At 40.9% G+C, this 23,269-nt stretch overlaps 1 protein-coding gene across 1 annotated transcript; it reads left to right on the top strand.

Annotated features, from left to right (window-relative positions):
• Nucleotides 1-4,031: 4,031 nt before the first annotated feature.
• Nucleotides 4,032-21,765, top strand: zgc:194990 (uncharacterized protein LOC568410 homolog). The gene is made up of 10 exons (XM_036578112.1): nt 4,032-4,134; nt 7,872-7,949; nt 8,042-8,140; nt 10,430-10,531; nt 15,036-15,197; nt 19,103-19,240; nt 20,062-20,113; nt 20,578-20,604; nt 20,712-20,738; nt 20,991-21,765. Exons 2-10 carry the CDS (start codon nt 7,887-7,889, stop codon nt 21,548-21,550), a joined length of 1,230 nt encoding a protein of 409 aa, XP_036434005.1. The 5' UTR covers nt 4,032-4,134; nt 7,872-7,886; the 3' UTR covers nt 21,551-21,765.
• Nucleotides 21,766-23,269: the final 1,504 nt, after the last annotated feature.

The following is a 23,269-nucleotide window of genomic DNA, read 5'->3' as shown; positions in this document are numbered from 1 at the left end:
GTCCCATAAAGAGAGAGGACACGCACTAATTAACACAAATTCCACAGCAGGAATCTGACTGACAAAGAGATAAAGAGAACACCGAAGGGAAGAGGAAGGAGTAAATAAATAATTAATAAATAAATAATAAAACAATAAATAAACGAATAAGAAAACATTTACACACAGACAGCAATATAACTGTAATCTGTTTGGTGTCTGAAGTCTGGCTCTGTAGTCTTAGCACTGGTGCTATGAAGCTAATGTAGCTAACAATTAATGGAAGGGGGATACTAATCAGACACACCCACTGGGCATAAATACCCACAATACATTGCGCAAACAGTCAGAGCCGAATTGAGCCAAATGAACCGACTTCACAATCATCTTTTTGTGTTTTACTGTATTTATGTTTAGTTGTATTTATTCTCTTATCGATCGTCTGTATATACAAAACTGTAACGTAACTGTGTGTAGATGATTGTATATTTTACTCATATATGAGTTCTGCGCTCTTATAGTGTTCGGTTGGTGATTAAAATGCATCCCACGTTTATTTTGTTTGGGATGTTTGTTCTCTTAAAAACTAGCAACTGAAACATTAAATCCATATTATTGGCCAGATTAAGTGCATAAAATGAATATGCAGTGAATCAAAGCAGTGCTGATTAATACAAATATCATCAGCGCTGTTAAGGCTAACTTACTCTTCTGATTGATCAGATATCAAAAGCCTTATTAATAGTAAATGTAACTGTAAGACGGTAATATTCAGTCTTTAAACCCTGTACAGTGTTAGATCAGTCTAACCTGCTTCACTCAGTACAGTTTCTCACTGTAGAGCTGTAAACAAACAACCCTCACTGTCATTAACAGTAGCCACTCTGGCTCGCAGGCTGGCGCTAACTCACAGAGAGTGAGTGGCCGGAGTTAGCCAGTTAGCTGCCTACACAGTCCACTCCACTGACCACCGCTTCATTCGGCACTGCGGCTCAGCTCAGCTCTGACTGTTCGCGCAATGCACTATGGGTAAGCTCTAGTATCCCCTGTAATGGAAGAATATTAGCATTGGCCCGTTAACATGTCTACGTCATCATGTTGAGTTGTTAGCTAAGTAATGCAGTGATGCAGTTAGCACCATGCTTCCAGAGAACCTGTAGAGAGGAGAATTCTCCACCTTCTGGGTTCCTCAAACACTAGAGGGCGCTCCTGAGCGAGTCCAAAATGAATGGGTTGATATGGAGCATTTGAGCAAAATCATAGTTTATAAATGTTTAAACATTTTTAATGTAAAATCATTCCTTCATTTCCTGAACACAGAGCAGCATAAAACACTTTAACACTGCTGTTATATTTTTAAGAGCTTTTAAACTCGAGTTATAGGAGTTTAAACGGTGCCTCATGTACGTTCATGACGTCAGTGAGCGCGAACAGCCAATGAACTGCTCCACTCACCAACCAATCATCACGCTCTAGCAGTAATGCCCGCCTCCTGCTGCCCAAAACCCAATTGCTGTAGAAAAAAGGAAACACACAGGTACGATTTCTTTTTTTTTGTGAAATTCATTCCTCTACTTTCTAAAACTAAAGGAAAGTTCTGGGAAAACGATGAGAAACGGTTTTAACTTTTCGTTTTTAGCCGTTGACCCATTCACTCCCATTCATTGAGGACTCCCTCGTGGGCGCCCTCTGCTGTTTAGCAGTCCTGTTTTCGATATAACAGGGGAAATAGGAAGTGGTCAGACTCCCCATAAACCAGCTCTGACGCTTCCTCTGCTTGTTAGCTCCATTAGCCTCGTAGCTTCAGTGCTAAAGCTAAAGCGAACCCTGAACATGTCTCGGCTGACTGACTACATTTGGGTTAAAGGGGGGAATTAGAGTTTTCACCAAACTGTCGCTTTAATATGACAGTCGGACGTAAATAAACTCGTCATCTTTTCAGATTATTAATTCCTTCGAATGGTTCTGGGATTTAAACGGTTAAGCTATTCTAAAGACTGAACAAACGCGCCAGTAGTTCACTATGCAAATCTGCTAAATCCTGTACATATTTACTGTGTGTGATCGATATTCGTGGAATCTGTGTTGATCTTCTTATTTCACTGCAGAGCTGAGTAAATCACTGCCCTGTGTTTGTGTACTAATCACGACCCTATGCAAGATCAAAGGCCTTTGTTTATTTGTTTTTGTAGACGTTAGGATTTATTCACATGCTCATTTTTGTTTGTATTTTTTATTTTTTTGTAAAGAAACAACATCATAAAGGGCATCAGTGACTTTTTAATCAGTGTTTTAGTTTTTTTTATTATCATTGTTTTTTTTCTTTTTTCCATTTGTCACAGAATGATTCATGTCGTTTTTTGTATGTTTCCAAATAAATGAGGTTTGTATTTTAAGTTTAAATGTATTGATTTTTTTTCAAACACTCTTCAAGCACATACATTACTAATATCAGCTTTATTTTGAAAAATGCTTGAATAAACCTACTTTAATACATTTAATATTGATTTAAATGTCTTCCTGTACAGAAATCTGATATATGGCAATATATGGATTTCAAATATACGGCATATATTAGCATATATGGATTTCCCTCATATCGACTCATATTAGTCCCATATGGACATACATGTAACATATAGGCCAACTAACCATTTTCAAATAGGGGACATGTATTTTAGCCATGTATCAACATGTACTGACATATATGTGTAACACATATTAAACATGATAAGATAGACAACATTATTCATATACTTATGGCATATATCATCACATCTTCTCCGTTTCTTCCACTTTCTTCCTGATGAAGTGAAACAGCTACATAACTAAACTCTAAAAACATTATAAACTATGCAATACAATCATTTAATCATGAAATATGTGAAACATTTGAATAATGTATTATATAGATATATTTTGTAAGATAAATGATCCATATATTTTGCATTTATGTCCAATATTTGATATATTAGATACACATTCAAACACACTAAAGTAGTTGCCTTCAAATGTACTTAAGTATCAAAAGTAAAAGTAATAAAGGTTTAATTATGGCTCTAATGTCCTATTATAATTTTTGTAACAAGACTCGCTTCATTAACTCAGTTTAGGTGAAAATACTCCAGTGTCTCTCTTGGTAAACCAGTCTTTTAATAGAGTCATTAATTAGTGACGCTGATGTCTATTAAAATTATCATAAGCACAAAACACTGAAGGCAAACAGTTTCCATCAGGTAGAACTGAGTGGCTCTGAAATCACTTTTTACAAACAAGCAGAGTTTCAGTTTAAGATTTATTTGCAAGTTTAAGTTTAATAAAAACTTTAAACTCAGATTCACAAATGAGTTTCCTTTACTAAACTGCATCTGTAGGTCTCTGTTCATAAACATAAACTAGACAAAACTAATTTACAGTAAACTGAAATGTATTTGTATAAATTCAGAAAAAAAAAGATGATACCCTGATTGGTGTTTTTGCTTTACGCTTCTTTCGTTTTGACATGTTGCGTTTTTATACACACATAAACCAAAAGGAACAACAGATTTCTCATAATGTAGTGGAGTAAAAAGTGAGATATTGAAATGTAGTGGAGTGAAAGTAAAAAGACACCCAAAATGGAAATTAAATGTAAAGTACAGATACAGGAAAAACTACTTAAGTACAGTAATGAATTATATTTACTTGGTTACTGTCCACCACTGAGTCTGTCCATATAGATTTCCGTGTGGATTTGAAGGCCTGTATATCTAAAGCTAATGCTAACATCATGTTGTTGAGCTGATGAGTCTAGACGGGCTTTATTTTGTTTCAAAAAGTAAGATTATTATTTCAGAAGATATTTCTGAGCAGATTAGATATAAAATAATCCACTTTTTTGCTTTATTTTTCGCCAAACGTCCTTCTCGATTTCTGCCGTGTTGCTTTGGCGCCATCTGGCGGCCGCCCCTCAAAGCTGCAGCGTTTGCTTCGCCTTCACTCGGCACTCTGCCGGAAACGCACGAAGTGAGTTACGGCCCAAGCCCCTCCCCAGCGCGCGCGCGAGTGTGTGTGTGTGTGGAAGCACAGTGAGGTGTGAAGAGCTCAGTGTGTGTAAACGGAGTGTTAATGCTGCTCAGAGAGAAACGCGACACCCCTGAAGACTGAAGCGGCCAGGTGAGTCACCGTCACTCAGGTAGGGTCACCTGTCGCTTTTATCAGCGCTTCTCTGTACCTGACAGTGTTATCGGCGCGTTGGTCTCATTTATTTTTCTTACGTGAATCCCAGGCTTAACGACGTGATGGTGCACTGTGCACGCGACCATTCAGAAAGAAGTGCACGTGCACAGGTGCGTGCACGCCTAGATATCTGAATGATTAACTGGGAGGCATTGATTATCAGTGAGTTTGTCATTGTGGCTGTTTAAATTTGCATAAAGTTGGCTTCTCATTCGAATTCCCGGTCCACCTTAAGAGGTACCGCGGTTACTGCACCATTTAAGGTGGAACCCAGAATTCAGCTACAATCTTAAAGACGATTCTTCAAGACGTCTTAAGTAAAGGAAATGGTTCTGTTTAGAACCATGATCTTTATATAGAACCATTTCATGCTTACATGGTTCTCTGCATGGTGAAACGGTTCTTCTATATAGAACCTGTTTGGAAATGGTAGAACCAAAAATGATTCTGCTATTGTATACGAGCTTGACATGAATAGAAGAACCCTTTTTGGGTCCTTTAGTAAAAGAAACGGTTCTGTTTAGAACCATAAGTTCTATTTAGAACCATTTTATGCTTAACGGTTCTTCGAGCTGTTTGGCTCCAGGTTGTAGCTCCTGGTTTAATTTGCTTAAAGGATTATTGGTGGCCCGAGCTCAGCGAAGGTGTCCCTGCGTTTAGGTCACGTGTTCTGCATGTGTCCAGTTAATCCAGCCTTACTTTCACCACACGTGGTTGACTGCTGTCCTCTAAGGTCATTAACCCCCCACAGTCCGGCCTCCTCATTCACAGAGTGACCTTAACGCAGCGCTGAGATCTGAACCTGCGCTAAACGTTCAGCTCACTTTTAATTAAAATTCATATTCAGAGTAGCTTTACTGGCGTGACTGTTCTGAGTACAGTGTTGCCAAAGCGTAGAAAATTCAACTCAAAACATACTTTGTAGAACCAAAAAACAAATAAAGAATTAATAATAGTAACAACAATAACTGTCATATTGAAATAACAGCAACAATATTAAAGTATAGAAAGTAAATTAATAAAATAAGACATAAGAATAAGACAATCAAACAATTTAACCTCTCTGACCCCTTCAGTGTCTCAAGATCAAAATTCTGAGGGGTTCCTAACTTTATTAGAACTTCATTCTGGATCTTAACTTTATTAGAACTTCATTCTGGATCTTAATTTTATTAGAACTTCATTCTGGACACTAATTTTATTAGAACTTCATTCTGGACACTAATTTTATTAGAACTTCATTCTGGATCTTAATTTTATTAGAACTTCATTCTGGATCTTAATTTTATTAGAACTTCATTCTGGATCTTAATTTTATTAGAACTTCATTCTGGACACTAATTTTATTAGAACTTCATTCTGGACACTAATTTCATTAGAACTTCATTCTGGACATTAATTTTATTGGAACTTCATTCTGGATCTTAATTTTATTAGAACTTCATTCTGGATCTTAATTTTATTTTCAATGATCTCAAAATTGGTCCGTAAGTTGTGTCCAAGGTGGGTAATAGAGGGGGTCCTGGTGTGTCTGGGGCCCTCTAATTAACCTCTTGGACCCCTCTGAATGTCTCAAAATGAAAATCCTGGGGGTCCCTGAAAATAAACTGATTATAATGTTCTGCTGTCCATCATAAAAATAGTCACTCAAATCCAGATTCAGTGAAGCTGATTGTTGATCTGCTTCCCCCACAATCAGCTTCTGTCTCTGGTGTTCTTAACTAACTAGAGCTGCAGCGCTGCTCTGCCTCAGGGTGGCGCTGTAGCAGACTGGTTCACCCAGTTGGTCCTTCATAGTCTAGAAACTGTAACTCTGCCCGGATTCCTCTGAAAAACTTTACAATGAGCTGCAGCAGATCTGTAAATCTGAAAACTCGCCCAGTTTCCCAAGAGTTTGGAGTGAAGAGTGACTGTTCCTCATTTCTCACACTGAAGACAGAAGAGGAGACGAGGAAGATCTCAGTTACTGTGAGGAAGAGCACAGAACCGCACTAGAACAGAGACTCTACAGAAGAACAGCTGATAAAACAGACATTTACTGACACTGAAGCATCAGCGCCGCTATGGAGAGAGAGTTAGCAGACAGACAACACGAGACCCCCTGGATACTGGGGGGGTTTCACAGAGTGGATGTGTCCCTGTGTGACTCTGTCTGCCGCAGTGAGGACTGAGCTCCAGCGTTAGCAGCAGAGCTCTCTGTGCAGTCTGCTCTGTCCAGATACCCTGGCAGGCTGTGTGGGTGTGCTAAGTGCTGCGGGGACGTTGCTGATTCGGCAGAACCGCGTCCAGCCCTCAGCCCTCAGCCCTGCCGTGAAAGCTTCATCAGGTCTCTGCGGACTCCTCCTGAGCTCCGTAACGAGGTCCGCAGAGAACAACTGCAGGAACCATCCGGAAATAATGCACTGCTGCGCTTTTAAACACTCAGAAACTGTTTCGTCATTGATTTGCAACATATTTGAAGCAATAATTCAGCAAAAAATCTAATTTATCCAGTTTTCTTTCCCCAAAACTTCCCCTCAGCCCAGACACCTTCGGTTCTTTAGTTCAACTCTTAAAAACGGTTCTTCAAGTGAAGAGAATGGGTCCATGAGTCCTATATAGAACCTTCTGCATGATGAAATGGTTCTTCATGTTGATGGAGAATGTGTTGTAGATGGTTCTTTTATAGCACCAAAAAAAGGGGCTCCCTGATAAACCCCAAAAAGGTTTGGGAAGAACCAACAACCCTGTTTTTTCAGGGTGGCTCAGTCTATTAGAGATTACTGAACTCCACACGGTTTGAAACAAGTCATCCTCTTGGGATTATAAGGTTCTGTCTGAGTTCTGAGCTGTTTTGAGATATTGAGCTTCAAAGATTTTGCGTTCCAAATAACAGAACTGATATGTGGAAAACGTCTGTCTCATACATGAAAATTACACCCTAAATTTATTCTAAACGTACAGTATCAGAATCCTATCAAAGACAGGTCAAATGCAGATAGAACCTTTTAATCTTGAGAACTCACTTTCTGTTTAGAATTATAAGGTTCTAAATAGAACCTGATAGAGCTTAGTTTGACTTTGGAGGTGGGAACTATTTTTGTTTTCTAGATAAACAGTCCAAAAATGCATAGAACTTCACATGATGTTAAGAAGTCTAAGTATATGTGAATAATGTGAACTCAATTTTGACATAAACGTCAGATCGAACCTTATCATTCCAAGCAGATGAAGCATGAGATGATTTAGACATACAGTTAGCATCATGCTAATTGCTAATTGGTGGAGTATAACGCTGTTGTCGGAACAAAACCTCGTATCTCCAAAATAATAACTTTACAGGAGAAGGAAAAACACTTTACTTTTAATGGAAGTCAATGGAACCAGAGTTTTTTCCAAGTCATTTCTGAGTCCGTTTCTTTTGGTCCAATCATCACGAAATTTACACACAATATAAAGAACAACAGGGATTTTCAAACGATGTCAAACACTGAAAAACAACAAAAATGGAGATATGAGGTTTTCTCCCGACAGCAGTGATAAGCTTCCATTACTTGTTGGCTTCATTAGCCTCGTAGCTCCGGTGCTAAAAGTAAGGAAGGAAATTCAGACTCAGCTGATCGGCTGCATTTGGGGTGAAGGTGGGGGGATTTTTCACTGAACTGCAGTTTTAAGAGCTCTCTGTGTTGTCTTAGCGCCACTCCGCCACGATGATAAAAGAGTGTCTGCAGTTCCTCATCGAACCAGCCAAGAACCTGAAGATCCGTCTGAAGGTGTGCTCTCCACTCTGTGGGTCCTGATCGTTTTCTTATTTTTCAATACGTCCCTCAGATGCTCAGTAATCACTCACGCTTTCCACTCTCAGGAGTCTCGCAGGCGGGTGCAGATCGAAAGGCGGGAGCCGCTGACGGAGAGCCAGCTGTTCATCATGGAGCTGGCCAGAGAGCTCACCTGGATCTGCCAGGTAAAGCACACCTGTACCTGTCTCAGTAGCATCAACGCCGTATCGGTCAACTTAGAATAATCGAAACATGGCGGTGGGTGAGGGAAAACCTATAGAATTTGATAACAACCATAAACTAGGGCTGCACGATAAATCATGTTTTATCACTATCGCGATATGAGTTTCCACGATAAACACATCGTTAGAGCAGCAGTGACAGAGCAGATCTAATGACCTCATACACACAGCGCCAGAGAGACGTCATAACATCAGAGCACAAATCGTTACAGGCCTGCTTCTCTGCGCTGGGACTGAACCTGCTCTCCGCAGGGAGACGAGGAGCTTCACCGTTCGACCAAACGGCAGCTTCAAAACACACACTGAGACCTAAAAATGTTGCCGTAACTCGGTCATAACTCTGTGTCGGTCAGCCAGACGCTGGCGTTTAAAAGCTGCGTCAGTGAAATCTTAAAGAATACACAGATCTGTAGATCATCAGCTTATTCAGTTTAACCTGTACACATCGTTCTCTTCTAGGCTGGATATTCAGTCAGAGCAGCTGCCGTCGCGTTTCCATGGCAGCAGGTTTACTGATCGGTTCTGATCATCATGTTAAAGTGACGTACATGTTAGTTAGTTGTTATTAGACACGACTTACGGATTTGTGGTGCAACTGAATTTAGTAAAAGGGCAGTTTGGGTTAGTGTAACTGAGGACTCGGTAAAGACTTAAGTACAAACTTACGCAAACCCGGAACAACCCAGTCCTGAACTTTACGAAACGAGCCGAACAGCTACATTCTTCACACAACATACAGCTGATCCTCAGACACTCAGCTGTGGCCTGAACTGCGGTTACTGTGTTTTGCCTCTGTCTGCCAGTAAAGCAGATCCAGCAGTTACAGACTTATCCATTTTGCCCAGCTGATGTTCAGGAGGCTCATTTATCTGATTGACCAGCACGATGTAAAAAAGCTCCTCGTTCTGCTAAGATACGCACAGCCTGATCCTCCTCACAGAGCTTCTCACCTGCAGTGCTGGGGACACAACGCTGCATAGGTGCAACGTTTCCTGCTCTGAAACACCTGATCCAGCTCCTCAGATAGGTCCTCTGTGAGCTGAATCAGGGAGTTCACCAGGGGAGAATATTACCTGTGCTCAGAACTCACAACCAGCAGGGCTGCTGAGAATCTCAGCCGACTCTGACGGAGTGAAGCAACAATCTCAGTTAACCTAAAGCTTAAAGCACGAGTGTTTAACATCTAAACACATTTAAAGACCTTAAAGGCATAGATTATTGATCCTTGATTGCATGAATGTTTGACTGTTCAGTGCATGAACCAGGCAAAGGTGTGTAACTCTTTAAATTTATAGAGTTTAACTCATAAATGAGTGTTACATCCTTACATTCATGGCTGATCTGATGCAACAACAGCGTGATAGATTTCGGTTGGAACTGGGGGTGGGCAATATGACGATATTTTATTGTTATCATTATGAATTATTGCAGTGAGCAAAGTAAGTGTATTTGTAAAACACTCAATACATTTTAAACAATTTTTATTCTTGTTATTATTATTATTATTATTATTATTACTGTAGTATTTTTTATGTGTGGCACTGCAGGTTCTGTTTTGTCTGTTCCAGCTTATTAAATCTAAATATCGTGATGCATATCGTGAAAATATTTTGAAGTATCATGATATACTGTTTGCTGTACCACTCACCCCTAGTTGGAGCTAAACTCTGCAGGAAAGTAGATCTCTAGGAGGAGTGGTGACCACTGATTAAATGCATGAGTGTTTAACACTTAAATGTGTTTGATGCTTAAAATCACATGTTTAACCCTTAAATACGTGAGTGCTTAACCCATAAATACACGTCAACTGATCTAAAAACAGTGATGCTGTCAGTTTTTTATTAACTTTAGTATTTGTTAATATAATGCTCAATGCATATCTAAAAATATAGATGAGTATAAGGAGAAAGTGAGGTCTCGGGTTTTTAGGAGCCCAGATTATGCATTTTAAGGAGTCAGTAAAGTTAATTTATATCATTTCTCAGACATATTTTATCTCTTATGTGTCTTATATTGTATTTTATTATATTTATTTTACACATGCCCGCAACCCAGAAGGATAAGCGGTTTAGAGGATGTATGTATGTATGCCTGTGACCCAGAAGGATAAGCGGTTTAGATAATGTGTGTGTGTGTGTGTATTTTACACACACATTTGTATGAACATAAGCTTGTTACATACAGACCATCTCCCCATCACTAACAATTGTTTTTCCCACCGCCCACCTTTAGAGGTCAGATGTTCTGGCCCATATCTGGACTGGTGAAGATATCTGGCCCCCAGGTGTGTGTAAGGAGTTCATAGTGGAGACAGCGTCCATTCTGGAGATGAAGGTCAGTATGAGCAAATTAAACTGCACACAAAATCCATACAACACACTACAAACAGTGAACACTCCTGCATACGTACAGTGAAAAACTACTGAAAGTAAAACTACTAACCTCACATGGAGTCAGTCAGGAGGATCTTTCAGCCGCTCAGTGAACCACCTGCTGTTTTATTTACTTCTCCACTGACCCAGTAATGTCAGTCGTCAGTATCAGTCAGAGTCAGAGTCTTCATAAAAACTGTGTAAGAAATTTCTTCTTAAGAATGGTTGGTGAATGAGGACCAATGTTACGTTAGCTGGGCTTTTTTCATGATTTAAATAATAATAATAATAATAATAATAATGACAACAACAATAAGTTGGCCATGAACATCAATCGTTACGTTGCAAAAGTTCTTCTAAACTGTAAACGCTGTCGAACTTTAGGTTAGCCTGTTTATTCTACCTTTCTATCTTCTCTCCTCTCTCTGTCTTTAAGTCTTAACACTCTATGTGACTTTTAAAAAGTGCTATCATGTTATAACAGCCTGAGCGTCTCACACTGTCCGGATGCTTTCTGCAGATTTTTTTGGGAGACTGAAATATTAGGGATCACACATAACTCAACTTTTAAGTTGCTGCTGAGCCGAACTTTCCGAATTCACACTCTCTTATTACTAGGAGACGCAGATAAACAAACATAGAGCGTCTGCTGCTGTTTTCTCTGATACAGTAAAGAAGCAGCAGGTAAACATGTTTAATGAGGATCATGGATTAAAGATGTGATCAGTTGGTATTTTTAGAGGTTTAAATGTAAATAAACTCAATTGTGCCTTAAACTCAGCTCATTACAAAGCTTCGCTCCACATGTCAGAGACTTTTCTCCATTTTTCTTTGTTTATTTGCTGTATTTTCTTCCTTTGCTCTGAGTTCTCACTGGAGTCAGTTTAGATTGAGTCTCTGACCTGTTTACACTTGTAGATTGCGCTCAGAGTCGGGTCAAAAAAACAAACATTTGATATTCTTCTACATAAAAGTCTGAGTCTGCGCCGCTTACAAACTACTCGATTTACACTCCCAGCTAGAGCTCTGCACTTTCTGTAGACCCACCACAATATTTTGCAACGTGGGACTAATTTTCAGTGCTGTGTGCGGGAGCAGGCGGGTAACCTGCCCCCTGCAGGCGGGAGCAGGACAAAGCACACGTGAGGAGAAATCCTGCAAATTAATAAACAACCTAAATAAAGTAGAACGATCACTAAATCATAGATAAACGAAATATAATATGATAACAGTAAAACAGTTAAAATGGATGAAGTCATTCTAAAGAGCTGTGAAGCAGCCGATCACGTGATCAACACGCAGATTCATGTATCTCACAGAGACGGCGGAGCCTTCAGTCCGACGGCCACGGCTGCCCAGCAAACCACCAGCAATAACCGCTCTGTGGTTTAATTCCTGCTCTGAGTTTAAATGGTGAATAAACGCCGTTTGTTGAAGTTACTCACAGTGAGCCTGATGACCACGACTGACCTGTTATTTCAGCAGAGAATAATGTGTTTGTGAACAGGCTGTGCTGGGTATGGGAGTCAGTTCATCTTGATGGAACTGCACTGGCGGGAGCGGGACTAATGATTCCGATTTTCTGCAGGAGTGGGATGAAATCTTGCGGGAGCGGGACTAAAAACATTCCCGTGCAGACCTCTGCTCCCAACTGACCAGCACCGACTCAGCCAGACTGAGAATCAAGGCTAAAATCAGGGTAAAAGCTGTGTGCAGTGGCAGCTGCCGCAAAATACAAATAGTGGAAAGACTGAAGTTTCAGGAAAGTTTCTCGTGTAAAGCCTAAGAAGCTCCACTGCTGTCCTATGAGTTCCGAGTAGTTTGTGAGCTGCTGCTGTTGTATTGTTACTCCGGGTGTTTTTGGAAAGCTACACTGGGCATATTAATCATCTGTTGGTGGGAAATGTCTCCATGTACAGCTGAGGGTGTGAAGATAAAGCTGACGAGCTGAATCAGGCTGGATGTGAGGCTGCTGGAGCCGTCGTTGCTGTCCTTGGGCATTGAGCCCAGGCACTGTTCACACGCTGCGTCAGCACATTCTGACAGTAAAATCAAAGGCATTGATTAGGCGCACGCTGCCGTAGCGGCTGTACGTGAAGGTTACTGTGTCAGTGTTATAGTGTAGATCCTGCTGCCTCTGATCCAGTGAGGCCTAATGAGGATGGTTCTCTAACTCAGAGAATATGAATATGTCTGAATAAATGGTTAATATTAGTTTGTTTTGTATGCTGGATGCAAAATTCTCATATATCATGAATAAGACAACGTACATCGGCGCATTAATGTGAAGGTAAAACAGTCAGTGTGTGTCGTTTCTGTTGCGTAAAAAAACTTGTATCTCCAATGTTTGTTGTTTCATAATTTGAAAAGTCCAGTTACTCTTTGCTTTGTGTTCAAATTTGAAGATGAACGGACCAATAAAATCTCCTCAAAATGACTTGGAAAAAATCTTAAAGACTTTTTTCCTTCTCCTGTAAAGTTACCATAAAGTTGCCCTAATCTTAAGAGTGACTGTAACACTGTTCAGAATCAACAGTTACGCCAAAATGTTTGTTTACAGTTTGAACATCTGTAGATAATCTATCCAAATAACGCAGGACCGATATTTAGTGCCTGATATTTAGGAAGATGCATTCAGTTTTGATGCACGTCTTAAACGTGTGTTGTGGTCTGTGAGCCCACCTTTCAGATTGTTTTTGGACATAATGGACATTGTGTTCTCGGGGCCAAAGAAGAAAAGGACCATCTAGACTGTTACCAGTGTAAAGTTCTAAATCCAGTGTGTCATGGTGTGGGGAGGGGGGCCTATTAGTGGGGAATCTGCACATCTGTGAAGGCACCATTAACACTGAACACATTTCGAAGCAACATATCTCTGCTTTTGGAACAAAACCTTCCATCTCCAGAAAGGAAACTTTACAGGAGATGGAAAACGTTCCTAATGTTTAATAGAATCAGTGGAGAAATGTCTTCAGTCCCCAGTTGATTAATAAGTGTGGTAAAAGTAGAGGTGATATAACACAGGGGTAAACATGCTCCTGTTTTTTTTAGAACATGTTTTAGGGATCAAAATTTGATTGAGTGTAAATTACACCAGACCCGAATCATCCAGTGGGAGCCACAAGGGGGCCTTGCGAGCAAGTATGAGAAGATAAAGACAGCTGGTGGGACTTTAATAGCAGCACAGCAAAATATATAGATGAACTCTGTAGTGTTTGACTCAGTCTGAGCTGAGTAATATCTTCATAAGAACAGTGTGAGATCTCATCGTTCTCTTATACAGCTCTGTTCTAGATCACAGAACCTTCTCAGCAGCCTGTCAGTGCAGAAGGAGAACTCACGCTTTTCTCTTTTATCACCAGAACTTCTCACAGTGAGATGCTGATGTTGATCTCCTCTTTTCTGCTGAGGAGGTTCAGGAGAAACAATCCAGAATAATAATAATAATAATAATAATAATAATAATATTTTTTATTTATAAGCATTTTTCATGCCGGTGGCACCTCAGAATGCTTTACAGACAGGTGATAAAACGTATTTATACAACAAATTATAAGTATTTATTTAGAATCAGAAGAAAATGAAACAGATCAAATTAGAAGATAAAAACCGTGAGCTGTAGAGTTTTAATGAAGCGCTGAGTTAAAGAGCTGCGTTTTCAGATGTTTATTAAAAGTGAGCTCTGAGCTCGACTGTCTAATAAAAGCTGAACTGAGCTCCACAGTTTAGAAGCAGAATAACTGAAAGAGTCTCTCCACGTTTTCTGTGTTTTACTGAAGGAGGTCAGAAGGTCAGAATCTGCAGATCTGAGATCATAAACAGACAGACGGTCAGGAGCTTTAAGGTCATTTAGAGCTTTAAAAACCAGCAGCAGAGCTTTAAACTCTCTCCTGAATGAAACAGGCGGTCAGTGCAGCTCTTTTAAAGCAGGACTGATCTGAACTCTCTGTCGTTTTTGTTAAGATGCTGATGCGTTTTGTACGAGTTACAAAGGATGTACTGTTTTCTTAGTTCAGTAAGACGATCATTACAGTGATCAACTCTGACTGGAACACATGCATGAACGAGTTTCCTCTGCGTCGCTCTGAGAGAGAAAAGGCTGAACTTTAGCGATTTTCTCACCTGATAGAAGCTACTTTAGTGACTGCGTAAATCACAAATCAGTGACTCTTCATTAATATAATATTGAGATCTGCTTTATTTCTCTGAGACGATCTTAAGAAAGACATTTTACCTCTGGGAACACACACATGTCAAACACACACACACACACACACACACACACACACTTTCTGAACCGCTTATCCTTCTGGGTCATGGGGTGTGTTGGAGCCTATCCCAGCGCTCGTTGGGCAGAAGGCACGTGTCAGACAGAGTGTTCTAATCATTTTTTATGAGCGTCGCTCTCACTGCTGTTCTGTGAACTGTGGTTCTGTACCTGTAAGCTGACTGACTGTTTTGTGCAGGAGAAGTCGGAGAGGCCGCTGCTGACCCGCTCAGGTCCGAGTGTGGAGAAGCAGGACTGGAGGGAGCGTCTGCTGTGCATTCTAGAGGGAGAGGAGAACGACCTCAGCGACTCAAAGAGAACCATCATGGACTGGACGCACAGCCAGAGGAACCTGCACCCGGTACAACATACGGCTTAACGGGTTCAGCCGGCTTACCGCAAATGGAGCCGATCAGCCAAGACATGTTTGATGGCTGAAGTTTGCCTCTGGAGTGGGGGGTGGGGGGGGGGATGGAGGGGGGTGGGGGTGTGTGTGCTATGTCGTGGGGTCCTATATAGTAATGAAATGGCCGAAAACAGCCATAATTCCTCACTAAACCACTACTTACCAGCCTCTCTTTATCCCTTAGAATTGAACAGGCTGTTCTGATACTGTGCCTTTAAGACTGCTTTATGTTAATTAGCTCTGTTCTGATTGGCTGTGACTCAATCCGAAAGCAGTCCAGGCTAAACTGCTGCAGGCTGAATAGGTGGGTATACACACTTAAGATGGTTCTTCAAGGGTTCTCTAGCAAAGGCAATCATAGGACCATGAGTCCTATATAGAGTCATTTCATGCTTAAATGGTTCTCTGCACGGTGAAATGGTTCTTCAGTTTGATGGAGAATGTGTTGCGTATGGTTCTATATTGCACCAAAAATGTTCTACTGTTGTATACAAGCTTGACATCATAACAGTAGCAGAACCCTTTTGCTGTATAGAATCATTTTCATAAAGGTTCTATATAGAACCCTTGCCTTAACTAAAGGACCCCTGAAGAACCACCTTTTTTAAGTGTGTATGTAAATAAGTCAGTTCTTGTGACGTTCCTCACAAAATGACCATTTAGAATTAAATAGACTTTTTTGTTACTGCACCTTTAAGACTGATATATGTAAATGAGCTCTGTTCTGATTGGCTGTGTCTCATTCAACAAGCAGTCCCGGCTGAAACACTCCTTATAGGGTCAGTATGAGTACTGGGGTTAAACTGCTGCAGGCTGAATAGGATATACACACGTAAAGTTCTTCAAGGGTTCTTTAGTAAAGGCAGTGGTTCTGTTTAAACCATGAGCTCTGTATAGAACTGCGGTTCTTTGCATGGTGAAATGGTTGTTCGGATTGATGGAGAATGTGTTCTGTAAAGCACCAAAAACGGTTCTTTTATTGTGTACAAGCTTGACATCCAAACAGTAGCAGAACCATTTTGGTACCATTCTTCATCAATGTAAGGAACGGTTCCAAATAGAACATTTTGTCTTTACTGAAGGACCCATGAAGAACCTTCCCTTTTAAGTGTGTATGTAAATGTAAATGGGTCGGTTCTTGTGACGTCACAGAAACTGAATGCAGCTTAGTTTGCATATATGGACTGAATGTTTAGAAACGCTCTCTCTCTCTCTCTCTCTCTCTCTCTCTCTCTCTCTCTCTCTCTCTCTCTCTCTCTGTCTCTCTCTTTCTCTCTCTCTCTCTTTCTCTCTCTCTGTCTCTCTCTCTCTTTCTGTCTCTCTTTCTCTCTTTCTCTCTCTCTCTCTCCCTCTGTGTGTCTCTCTTTCTCTCTCTCTCTCTCGTTCTCTCTTTTTCTCTCTCTCTCTCTGTGTCTCTCTCTCTCTCTCTCTTTCTCTCTCTCTCGTTCTCTCTTTTTCTCTCTCTCTGTGTCTCTCTCTCTCTCTCTCTCTCTCTTTCTTTCTCTCTCTCTCTCTCTCTCTTTCTCTCTCTCTCTCTCTGATTAAGTTATTAATCTTGTTATGATCCTCTTGTCTGGCTCTGTTCAGGACAGATGACCTTTCTGACCCACTTGTCCATCTGAAACTACACACACACTAACTCACACTGCTGTTCTCTAACTACAGTACCCAGCATGCAACAGGCAAATATGTCACGCAACTGCTGGGATGCGCAGGTGTTTAAAGATATCCGGCTGTGCAGCAGTAATGATTTAATGTCAGTAATGTTCTCCTTCTGCGTTCACGAAATAAAGGCTTCTTAAACACCCCCAACTCCGCCCCACAGCCCAAACTCCGCCCCACAGCCCAAACTCCGCCCCACAGCCCAAACTCCGCCCCACAGCCCAAACTCTGCCCCACAGCCCAAACTCCGCCCCACAGCCCAATCTCCGCCCCACAGCCCAAACTCCGCCCCACAGCCCAAACTCCACCCCTCAGCAGGTGGAGCTCTACATCTTTAAGAGGCATCATCAGACCGGGGCTTTAAATCAGATTACACTCTGGAGCAGGGGTGCCAAAACTTTGTCTTTTCAGCATAGAGTTTTTAGAAATCTATAAAGCTACACTATAGTTTGTTACTGAACTACTTATAACAGTTAGTTCCGGCCCCGCAAGCTGATTGGTTGAGAACTGTTCGTTTTTTCACAAACACTATCACTCCACTGAGACACTGTTGCTAAGCAACGACTTTGACAGAGCTGTAGGAGACGCTCAAGACATTTGAACATTTTTACTTCTTACTTTGCCACAAACAGAAAACGGACACTTCTTTTAAGATCACATTTGACCGACAGCCGATTTGGTCAGACTCTGAAGATGAGACGACACTAAATTCCCAAACTGTCACCACTGAGCAGCTTTTCAGTCGGCAGCTGAGACAGAAGAACAGCTGAAACAACCTGGAATCAGCCAGAAATGAACCCAACACCATTCGCCAAACTAAATGGGCTGTAAGATGCTTTACAGACTGGCTGGAACAAAACAACATTAATACTGATCTGGCAAAAACTGACAAAACTGAGCTGAACTTGATATTGTGGCAGTTTTATGGCTCAGTCTGATTTGGTCAGACTCTGAAGATCAGACTACACGTTTGGCGAATGGTGTTGGGTTCATTTCTGGCTGATTCCAGGTTGTTTCAGCTGTTCTTCTGTCTCAGCTGCCGACTGAAAAGCTGCTCAGTGGTGATGACAGTTTGGGAATTTAGTGTAAGGAGCTGGAGAACGAACTGCCGGCTGAGCAGCGAGTCATGTTTCTGCCAAAATGTCACTTCCTGTTTTTGGACAAAGGAGGAAAAAAGATTAAATAGGAATAAATCTAACATTTAATAAATCATTTTAATATGATTAGAAATGAGAAACAGTGATTAAAGCACTTTTTCTTCGCTGTTCTGCGCCGGTCAGCACAGACGCATTCAAACTGTTTGGTCAGCAGATCAACAGTGAAAATATTGGCTACAACTGTTTCACAGATTCTGTGAGGAGCATTAAACATTTATACTCACCGTTAATGAACAGCATCACGATGTGCAAGAACACGACTCGATTTGCAGAACGCAGCAAAAGAACAGAGGCAGAAAGACCAACAACCAAAGGATGTTGAGACCGAGACACATTGATGTGGGAACAGACACAAGACGTGAGTCACAATGATATGGAGACAGAGACAAGACAGGGTCAGGAGATGTTGAGACCGAGTCACAATAATATGGAGACTGAGACGAAACTAAGTCACAATAATGTGGAGGTGGAGAGCAGACTGAGTCCAAATGAGGTTGAGAAAGGGACGAGACCGAGTCACAATGATGTAGAGACTGAGACAGAACCGAGTCACAGTAATATGGAGATGGAGAGGAGGCTGAGTCCAAATGATATTTAGACAGGGACGAGACCGAGTCACAACGATGTAGAGACCGAGATGAAACCGAGTTAAAGTAATGTGGAGACAAAGACGAGACTGAGTCACAGTGATGTTTAGACCAAGTTGAGCCAGAGTCAGAATGATGTAGAGACAGAGATGAAGGTGAGATCAAATGATGTTGAGACCGAGTCAGAATAATGTGGGGACAGAGACTGGACTACATGAGGCACCACTGTAGGAGGACAGGACGTATGTTTACCACAGATGTAGTGATGAATACATTTTTTATTCTCTCTCTCTCTCTCTCTCTCTCTCTCTCTGTCTCTCTCTCTGTCTGTCTGTTTGTCTCTCTCTCTCTTTCTCTCTCTCTCTCTCTCTCTCTCTCTTTCTTTCTTTCTTTCTTTCTTTCTCTTTCTCTCTCTCTCTCTCTCTCTCTCTCTCTCTCTCTCTCTCTCTCTCAGCATGGTATCTGGTCAGGCGAGCCTGTGCTGCTGATGCTGGACGATCTGGAGCTGCAGTGGAAGAGGGGTCGACTGCGCCACCTGCAGGCCGCCATGGAGCTGCTGATATGGGTTGCACTGGGAGAACATCTGGACAAGGTCAGTGCAGTGTTTAATGTTCCGTCTGATCCTGACACACAGGACTGGACTTACTCTGAGAAACTTCCATGAGACTAGTTGCATGTTGTGAGCGGTGCAACTTGACAGATTCATGAAACAATTAAACAACAATAAAACAAATTCAGTTGCTCCACTCGCCGCCACAGAACAGCTCTTTTTTATACCGCGTGTATGATATCGTTTACATCAGTATGTCAGCACTTTTAATGTCTTTGTTAAGACTTTCAAGCTGTCATATTTGAGTGTTTATGTGTTGTGTATGTTAAACCTTTGAAAGTTTATGCTTATGTTTATGGTCTGTTGATAAGGGAAATCATCTATATGATCAATAAATCTAATATTTCTCCTGTTGAGATTGTTGTAAGCTTAATTTAAGATTATTTAACTTATTTCTACACATTTTTTTACTAGTTTTAAGTAATTTTATTGAGTAAAATTATCTCACTATGTTGGCAGATAATTGTTGTAAGAAATGAGCTTAAAACCAGTAAAATTATCGGCCAGTATAGTGATAATTTTACTCAATTAATGACCTAAAACAGGTAAAAATGCCTAAATAAGACCAACCATCTCAAAATGGGAAATATATTTCGACTAGATTTAAGATCATTTTATTTGCTAAAATGTCTTTGCAGTGGATTAATTCACTGTAACATTAAGTGTGATTGTGATGCGTTGTCTGCATTTTCATCGGCTGTTTCATTAAACTTGTTTCATGAAGTTGCTTGCAATTGTTGCAAGTGAGTTTCAGATTGTCAGTGTCAGAACGCTTTACATTAGTGTTTATGTCTGATTGGCAGGAGCTCGTTCCGAGGCTGTGGCTCGTTCAGAAGCAGAAGAGCCAGAACGTCGGTAAGTGACGTTACGCTGTTCTATGTTCCGAGACTAAAACCGGTCAGTCCGTGTGAATGACCCGCTTTAGAGCTCTAAATATCGTAGAACTGTAGGGATCCTTCAGAGCTTTAGCCTTAGTCCGGTTGGCCACAGTACACTCTTCAAGGGTTCTTTAGGAAAGGGAATGGTTCTGTTCAGAACCATAAGTTCTATACAGAAGCATTTCATGCTGAATTGGTTCTTTGCATGGTGAAATGGTTCTTCAGATTGATGGAGAACGTTATATCTGTGTTGTATATGTAGGTCATTCAATAAAAACATCTGCTGGACATGTAGGTGTTATGAATCTATTGTTTGTCTAGATATTATCTGCTTTGCTGAATGAGTTTATTTTCTCTTTCTCTCACTCACTCACTCACTCTCTCTCTCTCTCTCTCTCTCTCTCTCTCTCTCTCTCTCTCTCTCTCTCTGTCTCTCTCCAGGTGCTACTCGTTACATTCCACACACAGGTAGGTAACTAATCACAGACTGCAGGCCACGCCCCCTTTTAAACTCTTAAATTTTGTAATATCAGTGTTTTTGTTTGATGAATTTATGTTGTTATGTTGTTTTTCAGTGTGGAACTGGATTTGCCACGCTGCAGGTACGCCGTCCACCCACACACCTCTACAGTATACTTACAGAACATTGTGTGTATATATATATATATATATATATATATATATATATATATATATATATATATATATATATATATATATATATATATACGCAGATCAGGCATAACATTCTGACCACCTCCTTGTTTCTACACTCACTGTCCATTTTATCAGCTCCACTTACTATATAGGTGCACTTTGTAGTTCTGTAGTGCTTTACTTTTGTTCCTCGACAGTGGAGGTGACCCTCGACCCCGACACGGCTCACCCAGCCCTGCTGGTCTCGGACGACGGGAAGAGGATGCGCTGCATTCCGGATGTGCTGGACGTCCCGCGGCGTCGCCAGCGTTTCGACGGCTGGCTCTGCGCTGTGGGCACTGAGGGTTTCTCCTGCGGGAGGCGCTACTGGGAGGTGGAAGTGGGCGACCGAGACTGGAGACTTGGAGTGGCCAGAGAATCGGCCTTGAGGAGAGGATACGGCTCCCTGAACACGCACAGCGGCTACTACACTCTGAGGCTGGAGAGAGGGACCGAGCTGAAGGCCTTGACCGTACCGGTCACTCCGCTGACCGCTGCGCCGATGCCCAGGTGGGTAGGCGTGTACCTGGACTACGAGGAAGGTCAGCTGTCCTTCTATGACATCCAGAGGCGGAGTCACATCTACACGTTCTGCGAAAGGTTCACCGAAACGCTTTTCCCCGTCTTCGGCACGGCGGAGATGGTCAGAGACATGGTGGTCAGACCGGCCGGCCTACGGTGGCCCTGCTTCTGTAACGGACCCTGCTTGTTCGGCTGACTTAAACACAAACATGCGTAAATCCACTATAGTCCTCCTTTCTGATGATCTCAGCTGAAAGTCGTCATTTTGCTCAGTAGATAATGTGGAAAACTAGGCTTGAATCTTCAGCAGCACTGATTCAGCATAGCAGGACGTTATAACACCCTTACAACACCCTTATTAAGCCTTAATACACTGGTAATTAAGTGGCTGTTCATACTGCAACAATGATATCTTGGCGAGTGTAAACTTCTTAAATGTAGTTAACAAATCTGATATTTCTCATTATGAGACTGTTGTAAGAAGATTTTCCCACCTGTTTCTGTACATGTTCACTTGTTTTAAGTGATTTTATCTGGTGAAAGTGTTTTATTCCATCGGTAGATTAGTTTACTTGATTGGGGAAATAATGAAAATAATTTTGCTCATTTCAAGAAGTGATGCTTATAACAAGTAACATGACCTGCCAGCGGAGTAAAACACTTTTATGAGATAAAACTGCTTAAAAACAAGCAAAATGTCTAGAAATAAGTTGAAGAATCTTATGAAACTGTTGTAAGAATATTATAATGAGAAATGTCAGACATATTGACTACATTTAATATGTTTACACTCGTCATCATTTTTTGCAGTGCATTGCTACTTTATTCATTTTGGTCATTATTATGGATCGTACAGTACATATTTGGCAGCTAGATATTTACCATTATGAACATTTTTGTAAATTTAACAATGAACAATCAGAAGGTATTTTCAGATTTTCAGCAGCCCATAAAATGGCAAACATGCATCTCTGCATCTTCTGAGTTTGTGAGTTAAACACACATTAACCCAAATATAAATCCCCGGAATGTAAGCGCCAATATTTCAGAAGTTATGATGACTTAAAAAGTTTGAACCTTTTTCTTTTGCACTCATTTTAATACATTTTTCTGCATAATTAAGTGGATAATATGTAATCAGAGTGGTTCAGAGCGGTTCAGGGTGGTTCAGAGTGGTTCAGAGTGGTTCAGAGTGGTTCAGAGCGGTTCAGAGCGGTTCAGAGTGGTTCAGAGCGGTTCAGGGTGGTTCAGGGTGGTTTGGTGTGAAACGCTCTGTTCTAGATAAACTTACCGAGTCAGAACTGTTCACAGTGGTGGTGATAGGAACCAGACGTCCACCTCTAAAAGCTCCCTCACAGAAAGTTCCTACATGAAATGGTTATGAATTCACTGCCTGATGACTGAGACACTGTTTTATGATCGTTTAGAGAACTTAAACTCCATTCATGGTGGAGGGAGACATGCAGGGCACTGTGAGGCAAAATAGTCCCCAAAGAAAACTTATTATTTCAGATTTTCCACTATTTTCATCATCAACATTCCATACAGACTCAGAAGACTCGTGTAGGTTCACTGGTGGTTCTGAATAGTAAATAAAATGTCTATATTTGTGTTGTAGTCATGGCGACCCCTGGTTCCTGGGAAAAATTAAAGCCACACCCACTTTTAACCAGCTATCCTCCAGGGTATATTTTGGTTTTTCCATCTGAATTTACATGAGAAAATCGTAAGGCAAATTGTTCAGTAACTGCGTGAAATAAATATTTTTATATAAGTTATAAATAAATAAAAAATAAATAGGTTTTGTTGGTTTTTTTTTGTAAAAGTTTCAAATGAACAGAAAATGTGTTTTATGATCATAAACATAAAGCCATATGCTTACAATTTACTGCTGAAAGCCAAAAAAAGATGCTCT

Source organism: Colossoma macropomum, unplaced genomic scaffold (genome assembly GCF_904425465.1).
Source record: "Colossoma macropomum unplaced genomic scaffold, Colossoma_macropomum, whole genome shotgun sequence".
NCBI classification, from domain to species: Eukaryota; Metazoa; Chordata; class Actinopteri; order Characiformes; family Serrasalmidae; genus Colossoma; species Colossoma macropomum.
Note: the sequence above shows the minus strand (reverse complement) of the source record. Positions and strands in the feature narration are given on the sequence as shown.